Source organism: Sus scrofa, chromosome 13 (genome assembly GCF_054392235.1).
Source record: "Sus scrofa isolate SSC_HxYL_T2T_F1_AM1 chromosome 13, Sscrofa_HxYL_maternal_Yorkshire_Landrace_v2.0, whole genome shotgun sequence".
NCBI classification, from domain to species: Eukaryota; Metazoa; Chordata; class Mammalia; order Artiodactyla; family Suidae; genus Sus; species Sus scrofa.
In genome coordinates this window covers 90,954,708-90,973,942 of record NC_139395.1, presented here as the reverse complement: position 1 = coordinate 90,973,942, position 19,235 = coordinate 90,954,708, and the positions used below count along the sequence as shown (strand labels likewise).

Below are 19,235 nucleotides of genomic sequence, written 5' to 3'. Positions count from 1 at the left end.
TCAGTCTATATCGCAGACCCTAGCTATGAGGAAAACAGGCGGCTTGTGGTGGAAAAGAAGAGTAAGGAGCCTGGGGTCCTAGCCTAGGGTGGGAGGACTCAGCAAAAATGGAGAAGGGCTGTGCTCAGGGCCCTACAGATGCTGCAAAGAGACATGGGTTCCTAGTCTGGCTCTGCCATCTGTTTGTTGTATGATCTTGGGTTAAGATTACTTAACATCTTTGGACCTCAGATTCTTCCGCTGTAAAACAGGACTATGAACCCTGATGTTATGAGACTCTTGGGTGTTCTGAGGCTGTGTGGTCCATTGCTTCTTCCAATTAGATCCAGTCTGCCAGGCCATGGGACTTGGCAACCACCCCAATGTCTCCTTGTGGGTCCAACCCTGCTCATAGATGCAAATCCATCCCTGGACATAGTTCCCCAAGGTAAATATGAAAACCACAATCCAGTGACGAGCCTTGGGTATTTGTTTGATAAACTTGAGGGGATAAATAAACATGTAAACCCAGTCAGAGTGGAGCGGTGAATAACAATGGGCTTGGAGAAAGGGCAGGCTAAGAGCTGGGTTCCCCGGAGGTTGGTGTGATAAATGCTCCAGAAGAGAGATGGTTTCCGGCAACATCTCACAACGACCTCAAGTTTTTCTGGGAAGTAATCTAGGGAATAAATGATGGGTGCCTTGTCCTTGAAGACAAGGGGAGACTGTGACTGTGGGGAGGGGATCAGTCATGCCCTCTGATGGTGTGACTCAGGCCCACGCATCACGGATGTTCCCTGGGCTCTGTGTCCACCTTCCTCCTGGTCTGGCCACCTGCATCACCTTACACCTTATAGCTTGTCCCAACTCCCTTGTCCACCTCCAGGCCTTCTTTTTTTTTTTCTTTATAGGGCCGCACCTTAGGCATATGGAAATTCCCAGGCTAAGGGTTGAATTGGAGCTGCAGGTGCCAGCCTATGCCACAGCCATGGCAATACCGGATCCAAGCTGCACCTGTGACCTACACCACTGCTGTGGCAACACTGGATCCTTAATCCACTGAGCAAGGCCAGGGATCGAACCGACATCCTTATGGATACTGTGTAATGTTCTTAACCCACTGAGCCACAACGGGAACTCCCTGGGCCTCTTTAAAGTATACTGCAGCCAGACTAACCATCCCCAAGCTCATTTTACCCACTTCCCCTGATGCTCAACAACCTTCAATGGCTCCCCATTGGGAAATAATCTCAGCTCGTTCTCTAACATTTCACAATGTGGCAGCCACTGGCCAGTCCAGGCTACCTCCCACTGTTCCCTCTCAGGAACCCGCTGCTCTCATCTTGCCAGGTCCCAGCAGAACTCAGTTTTGGGGATCTCATCTTGCAGGACCACCCTCTATGGTCATCCTTCTCCATAACCCCACCAGCCTTCAAAGGTCATCAGGCCACAGGCTGCTCTGGCTTAGCTGCACCAGATCATGCCCATCAGAGTGCGCTTGCCCTCCTCCCCACTCAAAGTCCTTATTATAATTTTTTTTTTTTTTGGTCTTTTTTAGGACCATACACGGGGCATATGGAAGTTCCCAGGCTAGGGGTTGAATTGGAGCTCCAGCTGCTGGCCTACGCCACAGCCACAGTAATACCAGATCTGAGTTGCATCTGGGACCTACACCGCAGTTCACGGCAACGCCGGATCCTTAACCCACTGAGTGAGGCCAGGGATCAAACCTTCATCCTCATGGTTACTAGTCAGATTCGTTTCCACTGCACCACAACAGGAACTCCTCAAAGTCCTTATTTTTAATAACTCTCACTGGGCTATAACTGCCACCTTGGGACACGGTGTCTTGGGATCTAACTTTCTAGATGCTCATCTCTGCTCTCCATCACGAAATAAACTCTTTAGGGCATCAGTCCTATTTTTAGAGTCTTCCTACTGTTTTCAGTCAAAGTTTGCCCTTTCCTAGAATGATTTCGGGCTTTTCCCCAAAGGCGCTGCAAGTAAAAGGGGTCAGAAAATCACATAATTGCTCCAAACATGGGCATTGGCCTTTAAAGGAGAAAGATGTGGAGGTAGGGAAGGTGGGATTTTGTGATTCTGCAGCCTGTACCAGGGAAGGACTACAGAGTGGGTCTGAATATAGCAGTCCCAGGAGAATGGGGATGCGTGGGCTTCTAGAAGGTGGAGGCAGAAACTGGGGAGGCTGGGGCCCTTCCCATCTCACTGGGATGTTGCAGCTGAAATGTCAGCCTAATAGGAATGTTTTTCCAATTTCTTTTCTTCTTCTTTTTTGTCTTTTTAGGGCCACACCTGCAGCATATGGAAGTTCCCAGGCTAGGGGTCAAATCGGAGCTGCAGCTGCCAGCCTACGGCCACAACCATAGCAATACCAGACCCAAGATGCATCTGTGACCTACACCACAGCTCATGGCAAGGCCAGATCCTTAACCCACTAAGGGAGGCCAGGGATCGAAACTGCATCCTCATGGATACTAGTTGGGTTCGTTACCACTGAGCCATGATGGGAACTCCTAACTTCTTTTCTTTTTAAGTGGTGGAATCCTTTCTCCCAAGAAAAGATTCCTTGGAGCACCAAGTGTGAAACAGAACAAAGTGTACTGCTCTGGGTGAATCAGAAGCAGGGGTGTCAGAACCCCAGGGCCAGTCCATTCCCTGTCTCCCCAGCCCAGACTCTGCAATGTTCACCAAGAGATCCAAAACTGCTGGACAGCCTCCAGAAGTCCTCTTGAGTCCTCAGATGAATGTCTGTGAATTCTGTGAATTCCTAAAAGGCATGAAGGGTGATGAGGATGGGAGTGAGGAGTTGGTGGGGGGGGGTACTTTTTTCCTTACATGAAACACATCCTCAGAAAAATCCCCCAAATCAGTATTTAAATGTCAGCTAAAGATCAGGCCTAGTAATATTGATGACAAAGAAGAATTTGCACATGGGTGAATTGCGCAAATTATGGATTGTGCATAGAAGAATCCTGTTTCTTCTGACATTCCTATTCTAGGAAATAACTTTGTTGAGAAAATATTGCTTGGATAACAGGACGGGGAGTTTGAGGTTGGTAGGTGCAAACTATTACATTTAGAATGGATAAGCAATGAGGTCCTACTGTACAGCACAGGGAACTATATTCAGTCTCTTGGGATAGAACATGATGAAGATTGTATGAGAAAAAGAATGTGTGTGTGCATGTGTATGTATACACACACACGCATATATATATACGCACACACATGCATGAGACCGGTCACTAGGCTGTACAGCAGAAATTGGCACAACACTATAAATCAAGTATACTTTAATAAAAAAAAGTCATTTCATTGCACAAATATGCCTGAATTTTACATTAGGAAGCCTAACTCATTAAATATTTTTGGTGCAGTAACAATTCTGGTCAAAGTAGATTAAACAAATAAGCAATTAGTTTGGAGACTGGGTATGAATACAAAAGCAGAATTCATTACTTTTCTGTTTTCCCCTGGTGTGGACATTTGCTTCTTTGCTTTTGCTCTGGGCTATGCCTTGAGACGACCTTGACACCTGCTTCCAATCTCCCTCTCTACCTTGAGTAACCTGGGGACAGAGGATAGCTTTGGTGGGTGGCATCAGTTCAAGACTTATGTAGAATATTGGCTGAGACTCATCAATGGGCTCAATGGAGTGGGAGTGGGAGGGAGAGTGAGAGCTTCCAGCCTGGGTGGCCAGGTCAGCTCCACACTCCCAGAGAGGCACCTCTTTCCCTGGTCCATCCACTAAGGGTTTGGTTCTAAGCCAAGGGTAGGCATGTAACAGTGGGGACTGGAGGATGGGGCTGCTCTGGGCATGAGGGTTTACAGCAGATAAATATTACCTGTGATGTGGGGTAGGCTTTTTATTAGGATCTTCTACCTGACCTGGCTAGCTCTCAAAATGTGCTCCCAGATTAGCATCTCCTGGGAACTGGTAAGAAATGCAGAATCCTGAGCCCCACAGCCAACCTGCTAAATCAGAAACCCTGGAAGAGGGGCCCAACAATCCAAGTTTTAACAAGCTCTCTGGGGGATTGCGATGCCAGCTCAAGTTTGAAAACAGTTTGCCTAGAAATCTAAAACCAGAATGTTAAATTTTATTTTTTAATGGTTGCCTTGTGATTTTATTTCTCCAATGACATTAGATATCCATTAAATAATTTTTTTATTAAAGTATAGTTGACTTACAGTGTTGTACCAATTTCTGCTGTACAGCAAAGTGACCCAGTTATACATATATACACACACACACACACACACACACACACACACACACACACACACATTCTTTTTTTCATATTATCTTCCATCATGATCTTTTCCCAGAGATTGGATATAGTTCCCTGTGCTATACAGTAGGACCTCATTGCTTATCCATTCTAAATGTAATAGTTTGCACCTACCAACTCCAAAGTCCTAGTCCATCCCACTCCTTCCCCATTCCCTTTGGCAACCATAAGTCTGTTCTCCATGCCTGTCAGTCTTTTTCGGTTTTGTAGATACATTCATTAGTGCAATATTTTAGATTCCGCAGATAAGTGATATCATATGGTATTTGCCTTTGTATTTCTGACTTACTTTACTTAGTATGTTAATCTTGAGTTGCATCCATGTTGCTGCAAATAGAATTAGTTCATTCTTTTTTATGACTGAGTAGTATTCCATTAGTGTGTGTGTGTGTGTGTGTGTGTGTGTGTGTGTGTGTGTGTGTATCACATCTTGGTTTTTTTTTTTTCATTTTTTTTAATTGAAGTATAGTTGGTTCGCAGTGTCATGCCAATTTCTTCTGTACGGCAAAGTGACCCAGTTATACATAAATATATAAAATCCTCTTCTTATCTTCCATCATGCTCTATCTCCAGAAACTGGATATAGTTCTCTGTGCTGTACAGTAGGACTTCATTGCTTAGCCACAGAATGTCAAATTTTAAAAGGACATCCGAAGTTATTCAGTTTTCTGTCAATTCTTATAATTTATAGATTATAGCACTGAGGCCAGAGAGAGAAAGTGGCTTCCCTGTGTCCCCAGCAGGCTAGCGCAGAGAGTGCAATAGCCTGGATCCTATCCCTGAGACTGATGTGGGCTCCCTCTAACCCCCTCAACACTCAGCACCCAGGCTTTTCTGAGCCTATGGAGGATGCCTAGCTTGGGGAGGGTGTGCAGTCAAGGTCACAGCATTCATGGATGGACACTGCTCTCTGGGACTCCACAGAGGGGGACATATGCAGAGCCCTGGAGGAGGATGAGGCAGTCTGCCTTATGTGGTCCTGGGGTCCCTCTGCCCTTTAGGTCATGCTTGCCTGGCACTTTCCCACTGCTCCATCCTCCTGATCATGGAACCAGAAGGTACACCAGAATAAGGCAGTGAACCTGAATGCTGTAGGAGGCTGTGAAGGGGTGTGTGAGCAATGGGGGTTCCTGCCAGGTGGTGCCATCCTAGGCAGGGACACCAGGGTGGCCTTGAGGGCCATAGCTCTGCCTTTTACAGGCTTGTCAGCCTTCCTGGTGTGGGGCCAGAGTGCTGGCATCTCTGGTTTGTTGAATGTTTGTTCACAGAAGGCAGTTCCAGCTCTGAAGAGGCCACAGCAGAGAGCAAAGGACAGCTGGGGTGCCCAGTTACTCCCTGGCTCTCACCCACATGTGTTTTGCAGGGCACCTAGCACCACCACCCAAAGCCTGACATCATGGCCACCCACACCAGGCAGGGGAGCTATGCCAGCAGCCACTGTGACCAGCCTCCCTGGGTCTGGAGGTCTGTTTTCTGCCCTTAGGGCTGAGAGCCCTGCTCCTGCAGGCAGGTTTCCATGTGCAATGCCCAGCTGTGAGCCCCTCTGCACACCACCATCCCCAAAACCTTCCAGGCCTCCTTCCCCTTGACCCTGACTTCCTCCTCCACCAGCTTGAACACCCCAGCCCCAGGCCCTGCAAAACCACTGCTCAAGAATCAGGAAACCACCCGGCTCTTCCCAGAACCTCCATGCCTGCCTTGAGGAACAGCAGCATCCCCACAGATACCTTTGCCCTGCAGTTCTTTCAAGTGTGGCAGGTTGTGACTTTACACCCAGCACACCTCAGGGTCAGAAGGGGCCTGTGTCCTCCTCGTGCCCATCCACCACGGCTCAGCATCTCCTGAACTTTCAGTACCAATACCCTTCAACTGGGCTGTTGCTTCCTCCCTGAGCTTAGGGCGGCTATGTGCTCCCTTCCACCATCACGCCCTACCTTACTGACGCTTGGGCTTCTGTCTCTGTCTTCTCAGTCTGAGCCTTTCCCTCCCATGGGTGCCTCCAACGTCCACCTGAACAGCACACACTCACTTCCGCAGCCCCCACAATTCCTCCATGTCCGTCCCTTCCTGCCAGACAGGTGGACATGGTGGCCCCACCTGAATTTGCTCAATTTTCAAAACCACATAGTCAAGCACTTTTTTTGGCTGTGCCTGCAGCATGCAAAAATTCCCTGGTGAGGGATTGAACCTGCCCCACAGCAGTGACCTTAGCCACTGCAGTGCCAACACCAGATCCTTAATCCTCTGAGCCACCAGGAAACTCACCCAAGCACTCTTCTTGAAGGCAAGCATCCTGCCCACGGCAACCTTTGATGAATCCACTGCAACTCTTGGCCTCATGTGACCTTCTTGGCCTCTGCTTCCTCCCAGTGCAAAGCCCCCTCTAAATTTATACCCACATCATCCAGCTCAGGTTCTATTTTGCAATAGTGTCATTGACAATACTCCCCCTTAACCTCAGGCATGAGTTGCCTTTATCTTTCCAACCAGCAAAACTCAAATAGCGAGAGACCCACCATCCTCTTCCTCTAGGGTCTTCTCTGAGCAGCCAGGCACTGCTGAGAAGGCCACGGAGCAGGGCAAATGGGCGGTTTTGTAAATATAAGATCACCAACTTCAAATGAGCCTTCAAAACATTTTCTGGACATGCTGGATTTCTCTGGTCAATTCCATCTCCCATTCTCTGTAATGGACTGCCACATATTTTTTATCCTCCTGCAACCTTTAACCCCAATGCCTCCTCTGTCACTCTCAGCGACCAAGCTTATCTCTCACCTACAGAGAAGATAAAAGCCTGAGTGTCCAACTGCATATTTAATACCTCGATGTGGGTACTCAAAATCTTCACAAATCACACATGCGCAGAACCGAACCCAGCCTCCCCTGGGAACACCCCACTACCACCCGGCATGTTGCCCACGTATTTTCAAACCATCCGCTCATTCTCCTGCTTTGGTTTCTTTGTTTTCCATGTTAACTGTTTGTAAGAGAGCCCTAGGAAAGCTGCTTATCAAGCCAGACTTCCAGGGCCCCCACCGCAGAGCTGTGGGCCTGTGGGAACACGGTTCACCTATGCCTCTCAGGAGGCACCCACTCACCGTCCCTAAGCCCACCTCCCTGCTGAACTGCAGCATCTCCTTGGCAGCCTCAAGGCTGCCTGTCTGTGCCTTGAACCTCAATGACGCTCCTGCAAAGCCACTTGCCCTCCTGGTCCTCACTCCCTTCTAGGGCATCAGATGAGCCCGCAGACACCCGGAGGTCCTGTCTCCACCCAGCCCCCGACAGCCCCACTCCTCACAAGCTTCCCTCCCCACATGCAGACTTCTTCCTGCAAACAAATGCCAGCTGCTGGGTTACGGGTGCCACCAGACTGTGTACATTATATCAGGCTGGCTTGGGCATCCAGGGACAGAGGACACCATGCCCAGGTGCAGGTATTACTCAAGCAGTGAGACTTGGTCTTTTGCCTTGGGAGCCCTCAGTCTATCAGGAGAAATACAGCCTAAGCACACAAACAACTCGTGCGTATTCAAGAACTCCTTGTGCCGGCCTTATAGCTAGTACAGCTCAGAGAAGGACAATACACACATCAGGGTTTTCAATGGGGTGGATGAGGCCCCAGGGGCATGAATGGAGGCTTGTTCCCTGAGCTCTTCCAGAGAGATAAAGCATCTGCCCTGTCCAGAAGAAAGAAAGAAGGGAAGATAGGAAGAAAGAAGGAAGGGAGGGTAGGAGGAAGAAAGGAGAGAAAGAAAGAAGGAAGGAAAGAAAGGAAGGAAGGAAGGAAGAAGGGAGGGAGAAAGGAAGGGAAGAAGGAAGGAAGGGAGGAAAAAAAAGAAAGGAAGAAGAAACACACATTTCAAATGCCCAGGGCTCAATTCTATAGCTGATGTTGTCCTGAGACTCAGCTCTCAAGGGGAAACTGATCCCAAGGCCTGGGGGGCTGGCAAAGAGTCCCCCTTGCACTGGAAAATACTTGTAGTCCAGCATTGCTTTTATTTATCCAGAACATTTAATGTGCCTTTTTTCCCCATCTTTCACATCCGCTCAGAGAAGATGTTAATTTTCTGAAATTAAACACTTAGCTTGATTACTGTTTTGTTAATTGCTGCATTCAAAAACCCCTGGTGCTCCTGCCTGTTTAACATGGATGGTGCTGTGAAAATGATAGGCGCGGAGCTGGCGTGCAGGTGGACAGACAGCAGAGCTGGAATGCCACTCTGTTACCCCTACTTGTGCCTGCTCCAGCAGCTGGGGCCCCGCCTTCAGGGGAAGGGGAGCCCGAGCCTGAGCAGAGTGTCTCCCACAGGGCCGTGTTTTAGGAGGACAGTGCACCCAGGAAGTCCAGTCTCACCAACATCTGGGAGAACATCTGGGTGGTCTTAAGCACCTGCCCAGAGATGCCTGAGGAAGGGAAGACCACCGAGAGAGCACAAAGCCACACCAATGGCTGATGCCTGACATGAGTTTATTTAATAACTTAGTAACTCATTCATTTGAACATTTCTTTTTTATTTTTCTTTTTATGGCAGCATCTGCAGCATATAGAAGTTCCCAGGCTAGGGGTCAAATCAGAACTGCAGCTGCCAGCCTTCCCCACAACCACAGCCACACCAGATCTGAGATGCATCTGGGACCTGCTGCGATGTTGGATCTTTAACCCACTGACCAAGGCCAGGGATCGAACCCACATCTTCATAGAGACAACGTCAGGATCTTAACCTGCTTGAGCCACAATGGGCTCACAATGAACATTTCATAAATGCGGTGATTTCAGGCAGCCAGCTAGACACTAGGGAACATCAGCCTCTCAGATGGGTCCAGGACGCCCTCTCACAGACCTGACATTTGTCAGAGGAGCGAGGAGCAGACACTTCACTGGACTCCTCCCTCCCACCCCCTGTGCCTTGGCTGCGAGGCCAACAGAAACCATCTCGTAATCCAACAAGAGGTTCCCTCGGTAATGAGGGTGATAACAATCTCACTTGGACTTTGAACAGGGGAGGGAATTTAGTCCATCTCATTGCCAGCAGCCCTGTTTTCACTTAACAAGCCATGTACTTAGAATGTCTTGCCCAAGATGGAGTAAAATGAACAACTAGGTCCCCGGAGCCCACGGGGCCCTCCAGTCATCCTCAGAGCAACACAGCTGTTCTCAGGCTGCTAGCATCACCAGTCGCTGCTCAGGACCTGGAACAGGGAGCGTTCCTACGTCCAACTACTGGGTGGCCCAGCACGTGATGGCTATCCATGAGAAGTTCAAGTTGGTCAGGCAGGGAAGGTGAAGCTATCCCACCCAGTGTAGCAAAAACTGCCCTGGATTGAAATGCTCTGTGGCAATGGCATGTGGTCATACCCTAACTTTTGCAAAGTGAGAGCTGGCACCATAGCAGGTTGTGGTACCCAGAGCCCAGCTAAGGACTCCATGGGTGACTTTCTGGGCCTCTGATCCCAGTCTCAGTGAGTGCTAGGGAACAGAAGGTAAGCTCCCCCAGGCATAGGCTCTTGTCTGTGCTGTTTGCCCCGTGTTCCTTGTGCCTGGAGCCGTGAATAACACACAGAAGGTCTTGATAAATATTTGCTGAGTGAGTGGGAGCCCCTAGAAGCAGGAGCCAATGAGTCAGCATGTGGAAAACAGTCACAAAGACTGGTGAATGACTGAATACATTTCCAAAGTTAATGCGCTTAAACACACACACACACACACACACACACACACACATCCTTTGAATGGGGTTGAATCTCACTGTGTTTCCCCGAGTGCATCAGGGCTCATAGGAACATCCTAAGACCAAGCTTTCCTTCTAGGAGCCACAGAGGAGGAAGACTTGGTCCCCTGGCTGACCTGGAAGAATCACCTGCCCATCTGTGGACCACCAGGATGTATTCTGATCACTACACATCAAGCAAACATTTATATACCAAAGCTTATAGGCAGGGACTAAAGACCTGGCAAATATTTATCCAGGCTCAGCGCCTAGGGCTGTGTGTCCCATCCCTCATGAAGCTCAGGTAGGTTGGAAAGTCTGATTCTCTGCAGAGGCCACCATCTAGTGGAGAACCCAAAGCTGCCTGCAGTGGAAGGTCATGACTCTGGTGAAGGGCAATGCTACTGCTGACCTGCTCAGCTCATCAGACAACAATCCCTGTTTGCAAAGGGTGGGACCTCTCCGAGGCTGCTTGGAAGTTCCTTCTCAAGGCCGGGACTGAACAAACAATAAAAACAACACTTTGGGAATTAACAATGAGAAAAAAGCAATGAAGTAGACTATGAAACTGAATTAAGAGCAGTAAAATTTTCATTTACTTATGTTTTTTAACTTTTCCTTATTGACTTCAATGAAAGTTTTCTTTAAAGTCATTCCCATCTTTTTGAAGTTCTGACTTAATCTTTTCTCTGCTCTAGAGCGAATTTCACCTGCTAATTTCCAATGAGACCAGCCCTTAAAAATGAACTAGATTCAACATCTGGATCTTAACGCTCTAAATTTTTACAGGCAGTGGTGTAATATTGTTTTAATATTTAATTTTGAGATTTACATAATATCTTTCCTCCAAAGAGCTCAATATATTGCAATATCATAAAATTCCTTTTCCTCTTCAAAGATTATTCTTTATGCATGCAAATACTATATTTAACCAAGGAATAATGCAAATTAGGGGATTGTTCAGAGGAATTGGTGAGCTAGGTAATTCGTTTGTGGGAAAAGCACCGTCTCTGAGTGACTTTAATTGTGTAGGAACTTCAAGATGCCTTAAAAATGGACAAACGGCAGGGGCTTGTGACAATTAACACAGCAGTGAAGTATTTTTTAAACAAAATTAAGTAACGGCTTGTGCGTGGGTTGCGGGCGCAGTGGCTGTTTGCATTCCGCATGGATCGGCACAGCAGGCCATACATGAGCTGTGTGCAATATAAACGTCAAATATAAATGCTGCCGACGCGTCATGCAAGTAAGGTGCAAGCGCTGCTTCCCCAAACATACAATAAAGAGAGACCGCCAGGCTCCTTGGGAGGCAGCAAGAGCCTGTGCCGGTGCATACATTCTGTTCCATTCCTGCTCTCTTCATTAACTCCCCAGGACGCAGATTTCACTGCTCTCCTTTCTGCTGTCTACTTCCTCCGGGAAGAATGGGTCAACTGATATCTGCCATTTATCTGATCTAGATGACATCAGTCCCAAACAAAGAGCCCGGGGGCCTTGGAAGTAAACAGCCTAGGGGGAAAAAAAAAAAAAGTCCAGCAAATTGCTCTCAGGTTCAGGACACATTCTCAGCAATGATGCTTATCTCCCAGTCCATCACATGGTTTGCAAAGTGATTTTCTATCCCCTGTCTCATTTGCTGGTCACATAGCACTAGGAAGCAGGTGTCATTATTCCCACCTTACAGTTGAGAAAGGAGGGATCATGGCAATTCAAGACCCTTGCAGAAGTCACATGAGGAGCAGAAAGAGGAACCAACCCCAGGACTCCCCTCCCCCCTGCACTGCTGCCACCGGGAGTCAGGGAAGATGACTGCCCCATGGTGCAACACAGCACACGCACCATTCAAGCTTGGGTAAATCAGATTAGCCCTCTGAATCAGGGGTTGCGAACCACAGCCAAAAGGCCAAATGCAGAATTGGATTTGCCTGGCTCTCAAGTGTTTTGAAATTTTCTAATTAGTTGTCAACATTTTAAATCTGGATTTTCAGCTTTGAAGGTCTGGCAGCACTTGCTGGCGCTGAGTCGGGGGCAGCTCCAGGGGAGCACTTGCTGGCGTTGCCCAGGTTCACTTCCCTGTGGTCCCCACCACACCCGGTGGCCTGACTCCTGGCCCTGCTGTGCTCCTCTCCATTTACCTGCCTGGCCTCACGGGTCTTCGAGTATGTTCTCTTTGGCTTAGATGGTCCCGAATTTACTGACTTTATTTTATCACACTCCAAGTTGACTTTATAGATGGGCTGGGCTGATTTGTCTTATTTATTTTTTCCAAGATTTCCTCGGAGGTCCTCTTTCCCAGCTCTGACATTCTGAGTCTAGTTGGCAGAAAAGAGAGGTAAAGTTTGTCATTCACTTTAATGCTCCCTGACAGCCAGATGATCCGGCCATCAGTCTGAACCTGGGGCCAGGTGCCAGAGAGTGACTGCAGGAGTTAGTGGTGATAACAACCTCTCCGCAGATCTCTTGGCCACTGGAACAGAGAGAGTTCCACCTGATCTGGTCTATTTTAAACTCCAGGCAGCTGTATTCAGTGCAAGACTGCATCCCTAAGGACCTCACGTAAATCTGAGCTTGCATAATTCATGACCATCCCTGACCAAAGATGATGGACATTTTTTTGACAGCTAAAGTGGCCCAGCTATGTGGCAATAGCTTAGAGGGAGCTTATGACTTACACGGCTCACCATAATGCGATTTTTGATCAGTCTGAGGATAAAATGGCCACAAACCTGAGTATGAAACCCAGAAACATCATTTCGCAAATTGGGAGATGCTGAGTACATTCCAAAAGCACTCTGACCCTGGTTTCTTCAAATGACCCAAATCATTTTTGTAAAGAACTCTGAAGGGGGTTGGCACATGGGAAGTGCTCAAAAATGGTAGGACTTTGCCCCTGCCTACAGGCTGGGTGGGGATCCTATCCTGATACTCACCAAGTGATACAGGATCTTTGAGCAGTCTGACTGTATATCTGACTGGAGTCATCACAAAAGGAGATGAAAGCTCTCTGGAACTCGGGATTCAAAAGACCCTTTGGCATCCACCCCCATTGTGCTTATTTCTGAAGGAAGAACTATATGTAATGTGTGCCCAATGGACCACAAAATGACTACAAAATCTCCTTAGATCACAACCCTGGGGCCAAGAGAAGCCTACTGGTGACTTTCTCTGACAAACTAATGCCTACAACCATAAGCCTTTTTGTCGGGCACCAAATCAGCTAAGATGAGCTGCCGGCCTCCATGGGGCAGGACTCACAAGAGCAACATGATGCAGCATCAATGATGCACATCAGGAAAGAAGAAAGAAAAGCATGACATTCTGCCTCTGCTGCACAGTGAGGATGGTGCGCCCAGCCACAGATGTGGTCCAGAGCTCCTCAATAAAGGACGGACCAGTCCAGAGCACTGAGCAGCCTCCCAGCAAAGAGTCTGATGTTCAGATCAAGTCCAGAATCCTTGGCAGCCAATTTGTCCACCCGCCTCATGTGACCCTTACATCCGTTGTCAGGATCCAATTCACCTTGGGAACAACTTGTACCCCTGGACAAACGCACACCTATCTCCCATCTCCACTCAGAGAGAGAAGGAAGCCTTTAGTGTGTTAGTACTACAGAGAAAATTGTGGAAGGATAACCAGGCTGCATACTGGGGTCCCCTCCTCTCAGTAGGATGGCATTGGTTGGCTCTGAAAAACCTCTGTACCCAGAAGCTATGACATGGAGTGCCAGAGGGACTGGCCACCTCTTAGGGAAAGAAACAGAAGGCAGAAACAGAATGGATGTGTAACTGACCCTTTTCTAATCCTCAATTTCCCAAGCCCCTTTGAGTCTCTGCTTCTTTATCAGAAGAATGGGAGCAATAATGCACAATTCACAGGGTAATTACAAAGATCAAATGAGTCCGCACATTCCAAAATCTGCTATCAACTCAAAAGAAACACAAGCATGAGGTGTTAACTATAACTATAACTCACCTGCTCTTCCTTTGGGACCCAATCAATAGCCCTCCACTCTTTTCAGTTTGGGCTGCTCCAGACACAGAATAGATAATAAATGCTTAGCAGTTGACTTAATGATTGATTCCAGGACTGCTCTTGGTCAAATTCTTTACCTGCCATCTACCTACTCATGACCCAAACAGCAAGACAGGTGTGGCCACAGGAACTGAGAGGGGGCACACTATCCTGCCCTCAGGATGGGGGGCAGGGTCAACCTGGATCTCACCCAGAGGGAGATAGCTCAGGGGTGCCCTGGGAAGGGGACAGACATGTCCTGACTTCTTGGTGATACAGAGGTTCATTCCCCTTCATCCCTTAATGGACCTACCTGAGTCATTAAGGTTTTATGATGCCTCTCATTTAGTTTCCCTTTCAGTTCTGATAAAATGTGGAGCTTCCATTCATGTTTCTAAACTCTTCTTGCAGAGGTACAGGCCTAAGTGTTGCTTTGGAAAGTTCTCTTTTTAAACAAATGATCTCTTGATTGAAAGTAAATACTCAGGAGCTCCTGTTGTGTCTCAGTGGGTTAAGAATCTGACTAGTATCCAACCAAGGATGCATGTTCGACCCCCACCCTCACTCAGTGGGTTAAGATCCAGCATTGCTTCGAACTTCAGCGGAGGTCACAGATGTAGCTTGCACCTGGTGTTGCTGTGTCTGTGGCACAGGCCTGTACCTGCAGCTCCAATTCAACCCCTAGCCTGGGAATGTCCACATGTTGCAGGTGCAGCCTTAAAAGAATGGAAGGAAGGAAGGAAGGAAGGAAGAGAAAGAAAGAAAGAAAGAAAGAAAGAAAGAAAGAAAGAAAGAAAGAAAGAAAGAAAGAAAGAAAGAAAGAGAAAATATGTATTCACCTGTGACTCACCACAGCAGGACCATGGCACCATGCTCCTCAGAGATCCATAGTCCCCAGATGAGAAACCACTGGTTAACCTGACCTTGATTTTTATAATAATCTTGTGCCATCAAGAAGCAGCAGCAACCTTATCTCATTAACTGTAAACTTTCTGATACCCAAATTCCAGAATTTCCCAAGAGAAACCATAGACTGGATGGTGACAATGGGGCTGGGACCCCCAGATCAGGGAAGATTAAGAATAAAGGGCCCCTCAGAGGGGGAACAGTGGGCATGAGAGATGCTCCTGGAGTGGCAAATGGGTGAGGACAAAAAGAAATGTTTGTAATATTGGGAGTGCAGGGTCCCTGGTAGGAGCCCTGGTCCCTCGGCCCCACTACAGCCTGGGAAAGTGCAGATGGCAAGATGAGCAGATGGGCAGGTTCGGGAATAGCAGGGTGAGGAAAGGGAGGGGCAGAAATCAAAGCAAACCAATATAAGTGGCAGGTTTGTTCACACATGCTTCGAGAGGGAGAAAAGACAGCCAAGCCCAGTGTAACATGACAGCCTGGCAGGATTATTATTCCCAGAAGCTGGGACACTAAAATATTTCAGCCAGTTTTCTGCCTTAAACTCTCCAAGGGAAATACTGCTAACAAAGGCTGCCCATGTTCCGTGCTCACCATGAGACAAAAATTACCATTCTCTTCTCTTTGGCTAAGACAGGCTGTCACAACCTTTGTCTCCATGGCACCAGGGCTGTGGTCACCAGCTGGAGGCTTCCACACTTCCACTCTTATTTTCTCACCACACACGTATGCATGTAAACACGTGACCACACCGATACATACAAACAGGAACACACACACACACATATGCGCGCGCGCACACACACACTCACAGCAACAACGCAGCCATCTGGACAGCCACGCTCTCCTATGACACCTTTTTTTCTTCTCAGTTCTGACAGCTTAAACCTAAGAATCATCTGCCATCAAAGATGCCTGGTATTAAGAGAGGCAGGGCGAGTCTGAGGATGGGGAGGGGCGGGGTGGGAAAGGAGGGAGAAGGCTAGAAGAGGTCCAGAACTGGAAGCTACGTGGAGGGAGAGAATGCAAAGAAAAACGTGCAAGAGAAGCGCTTGACTCCTTCGAGCCCACTAACAAGCTGCCCTTTTAGAATTTGTTGATTGAGAAAAATCCACAATTCCAAAAAAGATCATGGTCCACTGCCCACAACCCCCATCACTGCCTACAGATCTCGTGAAGTCCACTTCCCCCCTGCACCCCCTTACATCTTCACCCCAGGAGAGAGATTGCTCATTTATCAGTAACTCCTTTGGTATTGACTGCACGTGGACAGCACGCGATCCTTAGAACACACCACCTTGCAGCTCTGTACTTTGTGTCTATGCCCTGGAAATCCATAAGCTAATGAGTTTCATGGGAAGAACCATGGCATTCAAGTATCACTGTAACCCTCCCCGTGTCCAAGCCACAGCTTCACCCACAGTAGATGCCAAATGACTGTCCCTTAATAATGAGTGCATAAATAAATAAATGAGTGAGTGCATGAATGGACTGGTTAAATGGACATAAAAAGAAATGGGTCGTTGCAAGAGGTGTGAAAAGTAATAAAGGGAAAAGGTCAGGAGAACAAAAGATATAGAGATAAAGACAGGAACATGTGTTCTGGGCTGTGCACGCCACAGGAGGTACTGGCCATCGGCGTGATCTATTACCAACTAGCTGAAGTCTCCGTAACCACGGAGCATTCATCTGAGCAAGCTGTAAAGAGAATGCATGCTTGAATCACATGAGTTTAATTGAAAAATAATATATGGAGGCAGTACTGACTATCACGTGATTTCCAGGAAGTTTCTTTCACTGGGTTTTCTACTAAAGAAGGCACTGGGGTTCTCAAGATGGTACATCCATCCCCTCATCCCCTGACCCACCCATCTCTCCATGTGACCATCCATTTACCACCCATCTGCCTATCTGTCCTTCCATCCCTCCAAGGACAGGTGTTGCATCCCAGCTGGATGTGCAGAGCACTGGGTCCTACTCTGGTTTGGAGCTACATCTTTGCTTTGGTACGGCGTCAAGATAATCCCTTAGAATCCAGTTCACTCTCGGAAGTGAAACTCCACACCCATTTCCTCCATGGTCACACATGCCCATCGCCTGATCCCTCCCCGCCAGGGAGGAGGTCCGAGGGCAGACGAACAGCATGGGTGCAGCTGCAGCTTGGTTCCTGCACAGAGACGGCAACGAGCCAGCCCAAAAGACCAGACGGCAGAGAGAGCGCTGAAGACTCCGGACTTACCAGCTTGGTTTGTGGTGATGTTGACAGAGACGTGCTGCGGGGGGAAGGGACTCTTGCTGGACACCCCATTGACGGCCTGGATGTCGAAGGTGTAGGGGGTGTGGGCCCACAGGCTGCTGATGGAGACGCGGCACTCGGTCAGGCCCAGCTGCCTGGGCACAAACTCCACATTGTCGTCACAGCGGGAGCAGCTCCGGCGGTCCGCCCGGCACTTTTTACAGATGATGTTGTAGGTCACATCATCCCTCCCACCGGTCTCCCGAGGAGGGTGCCACTCCAGAATGATGGATGTCTCGTTGACGATGGAGATGACGTTGCGGGGGCCGGAGGGGACACCTGAAGGGAGACCAGGACTCGGTGAGGTTAGGTGGAAGCTTTCTTGCCCAGCATTTCTCTATCTGCCTTTGGTATGTTCCCATCCTCATCACATACACCATCCCCTCTCGTCCCTCAACCCCAAATTTCCACGCTCCAATTCATTCTGAGAAAAAAAAAATAATAGAGATGAACACCCATCCCCAAATCCCCTTTTAGTCATCACCTCTTGGGCTTTCCTTCTTTGAATCATTATGTGCCAAGGGAGAGGGGGATGGAGGACCTGGGTGCAAGCCCTTTTGTTCTCAAGACCTAGCTGCATCCCCCAGCAGGCTTTAGCATCAATAACATGCATGTATAGCGGGCACTTCTTGGATTCCTTGTCTCTCCTTAATTGGTTTGGAACTCAAGAGTAAAGGGTTGGAATGACCCCCTTAAGCCCCAACATATCCCAGCATCCAGCATAAGATCTCACCCAATCTGGGATCTCTGTGGTGTGCGCACAGCAGTGGGAGCATTTCTCTGTAGGACAGGCTGCCAGAACATCTGGAGGGATGAATATTCACATTGCACAAGCCTGAGTGCATGAAGACCCAAGCCAGGTTAGGTGGGAGATTCCCTTGGCCACCATTTTTGACCCCATGACATGAGAAGAGCACAGGGGTTTCCCAAAAACTCTGCTAGCTCCTTTGCAGGCATTTAATCCCTCCAAGAACCCTATTGGGAAGATAGGATAATTAACTACATTTTAGAGCAACACTGAGAATGGGAACTGGCTGTAGATCATGTGGTCTCTGAGAATCAGAGTCAGTAAGGACACCACGCCTGCTTGATTCCAAAGTTCACAGTCTTCACTAGAGCCCTGTGATGCCTGCTAGTGAAGCTATCTTCTCCTACCATGTGAAAATCTGGCCTTACACTAATAAGGCACTCCAAATGTTGGTGGTCAGATGTGTTTGTGGATAACAGGAGATCTGAACAGACTGACTTTCTTACGAGCCAGCCAGGCTCACTGGAACTCAAGGAGGACGAGGCTGAAATACCTTTCTGGCAAAGGCTGAAATGTCTTGTTGCAAAGAAAGCCTGCTACCTAGTAGGAAGGCAAAATGTTGCTGAATTAATGGCCGCAGTCCTGAGCACCTGGAGATTAAATTGGAAGGTCTCCTTCCCAAGAACAGAACAGATCATAGAGTCAGGTGCCCAGGCTGAGCTCTGCTTATCCTCAGTATCTCCCTAATGGACATGCACCCTGCCTGGAAGCCCCACTTCTAAACGGCAGGTCTGCTGGAGCCGCTGCTCTGGATAGTAATGCATTCAGCATTAACGCACGTGACCGTCGCCAGATGAACGAAGACATGTGTAAAGCGGTTCATGCTGGGGACAGGAATCAAATGCCAACACACAAAACGAGGGAATAACAACAAGGTCGGGGGGCACCTGGGAAGGATTCTGTGTTGAATCAGTCAACAGCAAGCAGCTAGAGCAGAAAGCAAATACGAAATCGGATTCTATTAAAACATGAAAGAAAATCAGTACTGTACTATAGAAAGCCCATTAAGGCCTGAGCTAAAGCACGACTTTCATGCACGCCTGTGACAGGGCAGGATTCATGAAGCATTTTTACTCAAGTCTTGCAAACAGCATTCAAGAATTCCCCACCTATTTGCCCAGAAATAAACATCCATCTCTTTCCGAAACAGCACACAGCAAGTCCTGGGCAGGCAGTTGGGACTGCCCTAGGTGGGCTTTTACTGGGCCTGG

General features: G+C 48.2%; 1 protein-coding gene across 2 annotated transcripts in view; it reads right to left on the bottom strand.

Annotated features, from left to right (window-relative positions):
- EPHB1 (EPH receptor B1) overlaps positions 1-19,235 on the bottom strand; it is a 450,445-nt gene that overhangs the window by 115,659 nt on the left and 315,551 nt on the right. For both annotated transcript variants that reach the window (XM_021069481.2, XM_084987281.1), the window contains exon 5: positions 17,160-17,495. In XM_021069481.2, coding sequence (XP_020925140.1) covers positions 17,160-17,495 — 336 coding nt within the window. The remainder of the gene's footprint in view (positions 1-17,159; positions 17,496-19,235) is intronic.